The 6281-nt window shown below is 42.7% G+C and overlaps 1 protein-coding gene across 3 annotated transcripts; it reads right to left on the bottom strand.

Annotated features, from left to right (window-relative positions):
• Positions 1-1187: 1187 nt before the first annotated feature.
• LOC147625895 (uncharacterized) lies at positions 1188-4605 on the bottom strand. Of its 3 annotated transcripts, none has more exons than XM_086817442.1 (3): positions 4471-4605; positions 1881-4377; positions 1188-1749 (listed from the first exon to the last, which is right to left on the bottom strand). In XM_086817442.1, the coding sequence occupies exons 1-3, from the start codon at positions 4525-4527 to the stop codon at positions 1415-1417; spliced, it is 2889 nt and encodes a 962-aa protein (XP_086673568.1). In that variant the 5' UTR covers positions 4528-4605; the 3' UTR covers positions 1188-1414. The 3 variants fall into 3 exon arrangements, with proteins under 3 accessions (XP_086673568.1, XP_086673567.1, XP_086673569.1); XM_086817441.1 differs by having other exon boundaries at positions 1881-4380; positions 4471-4601; XM_086817443.1 differs by having other exon boundaries at positions 1881-4374; positions 4471-4596.
• Between the last annotated feature and the right edge of the window lie 1676 nt (positions 4606-6281).

The raw sequence follows: 6281 nt of genomic DNA, 5'->3' as shown, positions 1-6281 counted from the left end.
GCCATGGATGTTACTTGAACTATCCGACATTCTCCCCCTTAAGTGATATCCATCCATGTAGTATGGATTTAACCTATTCTATATATTTTCACCATTTTACACACAAATGAGAAGGCTTTTTAGGCCTTTGATGCTTTCAGAATGCCCACTCATCTCATGAACATTATTTGGCTCCTTAGCTAGTCCAACAACCTTCTCAGCTTCATCTTCTGCAAGGTTGGTTTGTGCATTCTTCCTAAAGAAGAAGTCCTTCTCTAAGTGGTTGGTCCTAGCTTCATCTTCTGCAACCTTGTTGGCTTATGCATCCTTCTTGAAGAAGTAAACCCTCTCTAAATGGTTGGTCCTGCCACATTATTTACACTTAAGCTTATCCTTTTCTTTTCAAAAATGTTGCTTTCTTGAAGCTTTTACTAGTGTAGAAAACTTGGGAGTTCTTGCGTGCTCTTTATCGTCTTCTCTTCTTCTTGGAGTTACGAGATCACCCCTTCTAGAGTTGGTTCTGGTAGGTTCTTGAGGGTTGTGACTATGTTGTTATAGTCTACCTCTAGCATGCTCTTGAGGAGCACAACAGGTACTAGAGCTTCAATGGCATTTAGTTGTGAGATGATTCTTCTCAAGTGATTCACATGAGATGCAAAAGACTCCTTGGGTTTCAATTTAAGCCAAAAAATGAATTTGAAGTACGTAGAATTATTCCCCTTAGCCACAAATAGATTTTGTAGCTCTTCCCATGCACCTCTAAGGATGAATCAAGATAAAAAATATGATGTATATAGTTATCACTTAGTGCAAGTTATATGATAGAGAGTGCTTTATCATCTTCCATGCAATCTCACTATCTCTAGTTATGGGTTTCTTCTCCTTATCATTAACTATGCTCCATGACCCTTCTTTCATAGGCCTTAATCTGCCATGTATGAAAACCCTACCCATCAAACTTATCCAAGTGATATGAATTAGATGCCATAAGGAGAATAAAGGAAGACCTTACCTCATGTGTTTGTATAACCAAGAGCAGTATCTAATCCCTAGTACAATGATGCTTTAGATACCTTCACCATACAAGTGCATATGTGTGCTCAAAAATTTAGAAAAGCCTTGTGCTTTTGCAAAATGAATGGTTTATGCATCATCTTGGTAAACATCAACATGAATGGCTATTTAGTAAAACACAAATTTTAGGTCTATTCAAAACTATTCAAATACTACTTAGGGCCTCACAATCCAAGGAGGAGATGCCAAGAAGTAACTTTACATACCCTATGCATGGATGTTCAGCCAATACAAGCATGTAGCCTATTCGGGAAGTTCTAATTCCATTTATAAACCATCAAAAAGAATTTGCAACCAAAAGACATCTAAGTCATATATAGTATGACTAGAACATCAATCATAAACTAGCTCACATGGCATCCTAATTTGTGATGGTCAAGAGCCACATCGAGATTTCTCTCATTGTAGGACGATCATTGGGATGATCTCTGGTGCATGACAAAGCCATTTGTAGAAGTTGCATTGCCATGTTGCTAGTCATAATGGTTGATGAGGGAACGCTAATTGCATCTAGTAGAGCTTTATCTAGCACCTTTTCTATTCCTTCTCCATGAGCATAATATTTAGACTGAACCCATTGATGTAGGCTTACTCCATCCACTTGTGTGGGTCTCCTACGAGTCAACATTTCCAAAATTACAATCCCATAGCTATAGACATCCACTTTGGTTGAGCTTTGGGCTGCATAAGCATACTCTGCCAAGGGACGTCAAAGATGTAATCACTTATTTGTTGATGGTATGTAGATGCAAAAAAATGCAAAGAAAGGTATCGTGGCCTTTTATATGTAGATAGCATCATATGATGCAATTCATTCACACACAAACCTGGCGCCATGTAGCCAATCGATCCTTTGAAGTTGCCGGAGCTTTCAGAAGCTTCACCTCTACCAGGAATGCTAGTAAGCTTTGCAATCCCAAAGTCTGCAATATGTGCCTCCAAGTCTGCGTCAAAGAGTATGTTTCTCGGCTTCACATCTCCATGGATGATGGGCACATCGTAATCATGATGCATGTATGCCAAAGCATTGGCCACAGCAATCGCTGTCCTGATGACCATCTTCCAATGATCATACACAGGGAACTGCACTTCATGATGCAAATAGTTCTCAAGACTCCCATTTGGCATGTATTCTAACACCAACGCTTTCACATCAAAATTGAGGACACATCCCAATATTCGAATAATGTTTCTGTGCCTTATTTTGCTCAGAACTTGCATCTCTTGCAATAATGTTTGATAGAATCTTACATCCTTGAGCTTCTTGATAGCAACAATTCTATTACCTGGGAGCACTCCTTTGTAAACTAAGGTCAAACCACCATGCCCAAGGAGGTTCACATGAGAATAACCTTGTGTGGCTTTCTTGAGTTCATCTGCTGTGAAGTGTTCTATTGTTGGGTCCAAGCTGATGAACTCCTTCATAGCTCGGTGACCAAAGCAACAAAACAATGATCCTCCAAACACTAACAATGATACAACCATCAAAGCCATGGCAATGAAGAGAATATCCTTTTTGTTTAGCTGATGAGGGTGGTGGTGTGATTGGTAGGCTTGTCTGCATTCCTTATGAATGATATGCCCACACAGGTCAGGATTTCCTTGGAAACTTTGTGCGTTGAGATGCTTGAAGACACCAAGTGATGGAATACTTCCATTAAAGTCATTGAAAGACACGTTTAGAAATTGCAAATGCTGTAGGTCTTCAAGGAAAGAAGGCAGCACCCCCGTGAGATAATTGTGAGAGAGATCCAAGCTTATGAGGTAAGAGAGATTTTTGAACTGTGGTGGTAAGCCTCCAGACAGGCGGTTGTGAGATAGAATGAGATTAGTGAGAGCTAAACAGCCACCAAGAGCTTCCGGTATGGTGCCAGTGAAGTTGTTGTGAGATAAGTTGATGCTTTGCACCATGATCAACTGACCTAGCCAGGATGGTATACTCCCAGAGAACGCATTGTAAGATAAGTCGAGTGATATCTGTAGAACACTTAATGAAGAAGCAAGGCTGGATGGTAGGGCACCTTTGAATTGGTTAAGAGACAGATCTACATCTTGTAATCGGGGGGCTAGAGAATTAGGAATTGTGCCTGTGAGCAAGTTGCCTTGTAGGTATAGCTTCCCCAAAAATTGGAAGTTTTGGAAGCTGCTTGGAATCCCTCCACTCAGGCGATTGAAAGATAGGTCAAGGAGATAAAGACGTGTACAATTGGATAGTTCCCATGGAATCACGCTGGAAAGGTGATTTGATTTCAGGCGTAGACCTTCAAGATTGAGTAGCTGTCCAAGCTCTTCAGGAATGGGACCGCTTAGCTGGTAATTAGAGCTACAGTCTAATTCCCAAAGTGTGGTGAGATTGCCAAGGCTCCGTGGGATGGTCCCTGTGAGCTTGTTCCCCGACAAGGCAAGAATCTGAAGGTGAGGCAACCATCCGAGCTCGCTTGGGATGGGGCCAGTGAGTTGATTCTGTCTGAGGTCAACTTTTGAGAGCCTCGTGCAGTTACCAAGGCTCCGTGGGATGGCTCCATTGAGCTTGTTCCCCCCTAGGTAGAGGAATTGAAGGCGAGGCAACCATCCGAGCTCGCTTGGGATGGGGTCAGTAAGTTGATTGTTGCGGAGGTCAGCTTTTGAGAGCCTCGTGCAGTTACCAAGGCTCCGTGGGATGGCTCCAGTGAGTTTGTTCCCCCCTAGGTAGAGGAATTGAAGGCGAGGCAACAATCCGAGCTCGCTTGGGATGGGGCCAGTGAGTTGATTGTGAGGGAGGTCAACTTGTGAGAGCCTCGTGCAGTTACCAAGGCTTTGTGGGATGGCTCCAGTGAGCTTGCTCCTCCCTAGGTAGAGGAGTTGAAGGCGAGGCAACCATCCGAGCTCGCTTGGGATGGGGCCAGTGAGTTGATTCTGTCTGAGGTCAACTTTTGAGAGCCTCGTGCAGTTACCAAGGCTCCGTGGGATGGCTCCAGTGAGCTTGTTCCCCCCTAGGTAGAGGAGTTGAAGGCGAGGCAACAATCCGAGCTCGCTTGGGATGGGGCCAGTGAAAGAGTTATTAGACAAGTCGAGAGTGGACAAGAAGCTTAAGCTGCCCAGCTGCGGCGGGAGCGAGCCTGCAAGCCCAAAGCCTGCAAGGTTGAGGCCTTCCACGTGACCACCTGGCTCACTGCTGTTGCACGTGATCCCTGCCCACTCGCACACGCTGGATTTGTTGTTTTCATTCCAGCTCCGGAGCCTGTTGACGTCGTTAGAATCGTGGCGCTTGATGAGACTCTTGAAAGATAGAAGAGCCTCCGCTTCTCCATCGTCGTCGCGGACTGCAAAAGATTCGAAAGGCTGCTGCTGCGAAAACGATCTTATTTAATTAACATCATGTACACTCTTCTGCACTTCCAAATATCCTATTTAATTAACATATACACTTCCACTTACGTAGTAGATCGTTAACACGAGCAGAGTCAGCCGCCAGGGCGCTATAACAATGGCCATTCTCTCAGAATCATGTGACTCCAGCCTTCAGCCAGCCAGACAGCCAGGTTCTGCCCCTCACAAACCAACAAGACATTATTGCTAGGCTTCATCCACACTTGTATAGGGACTATAAGGCCTAGAAAAGTAAGGTAAAGAAAAATGGAATTTGATCATTGCTTTTGTCTTGTATAGCGACTATAAGGCTATATAGTACGTGATTGTACGTAGCAAGTTGTCAACACAACTTTTTCAATAAGTATGACATGGGAACGGACAACTTTTTTCATAAATAGGACTTTGATGTTATCTAATATAGTGAGGCTAATAAATAGGACTTTTTCAATGAGTAGGACATGGGAATGGATAACTTTTTTCATAAATAGGACTTTGATGTTATCTAATATATTTAGGCTAATAAAGTTGATGTTGTCAAGGCCTATAATCATTCAATTTTTTCTTTAAATGGGACTTAATGTTATCTAATGTATTGAGGCTCGTAAAAAGAGATCACCTCTTTGTGTTTAAAAGAAGAATGTTTTATAGAACATCTGTTTGTTCAGAATTATGATTTCCTCTTCAACCCATGGCCAAAAGAATGTTCGATAGAATAAATTTCCCAAACACTGATTTGAAAGAAACCCACCTATCAAAATTGGATTTCACAAGAAAGGCCAAGCCAAGTCAAGTCAAGTTAGACCCGGCTTTCACGTAAATGCGAAGGTAGGTACGCTCCTCAATTTTGATATCCAGGGCAACAAGGGTTGCAAATTTCAACCTGTCCTCAACCACCCCTTTGCATCAAGAAAAAATCATTGACTAATAGTTTACATTGCTAACAATTTCTTATGTGTTTCATTTTCCCCTCCCCAAATTTATTTCTAGATGCCGATAGCCCACTTGGAACATTCAATGCAATTTGAGGCCCCTATTGCAAATTGGCCAAAATATAACATAATACTATGCAATGGACTTCGGACATTGCTTACATGAACAATCGTCTAGACATAAGATTGATAGCCATGTTATTGGATTTGCCCAAAGATCTGAGTTAGTATAACTCACCTCATTCCAAATTTAAGCCACCTCATTTCCAAGAGCATCATGGCAAACATTGTTTTAGTTCCTATTTTGGACCCACAAGACATTATTGCTATGCATCATCCACACTAACTGAACCTGGTAAGTCCAGTGATTAGCATGTATATCATGCAAACGCTACCTTAGTACTTCATTGTGAGATCCCTATCCCCACCATACGACGGATTCAGGGTACTAGCAGCGGAAGTAGCACTTCATGCGCGGGGCACGGACCCACACTCGGGGCCTCATCCACGGATATCCGGACAAGAGACTAATCCGTCGGTTTTTCCAAAACCGAACCCGGAAAAACTTCCCTTTCCCGAAAAGCACGGGCGATTCCACCAGGATAACTTTTTACTCTAACGTAGTCAAGATCATTACTGATCACGCTGATGCGACTGCACCTATAAAGATACTCGGTCGGATCAAGGAAGAAACTTGCACTTGGATCATTGGGATCAATGCTTTTTTCCCCATCAAGAGGCACAGCTGTTGATTCCTATCCATAGAACAATTACTATCCGGGATTTACTTTATCTATCGTAATAACAGAAATTGAGTCTCGATTTACGGATCCATCAGTCCAGCCTAACCCCATCCAGTCCCATGGATTAGCCAACCGCCCAACCACTGTAGTGATGGGATCCAATTAAGAATTTGGTTAGGTTTTGTCCCGGGTACCAAGAAAAAGA

Source organism: Cibotium barometz, chromosome 23, assembly GCF_041138505.1.
Source record: "Cibotium barometz isolate CiBa-2024 chromosome 23, ASM4113850v1, whole genome shotgun sequence".
In the NCBI taxonomy this organism is placed as follows: Eukaryota; Viridiplantae; Streptophyta; class Polypodiopsida; order Cyatheales; family Cibotiaceae; genus Cibotium; species Cibotium barometz.
This window is presented reverse-complemented; position numbering and strand designations above follow the sequence as displayed.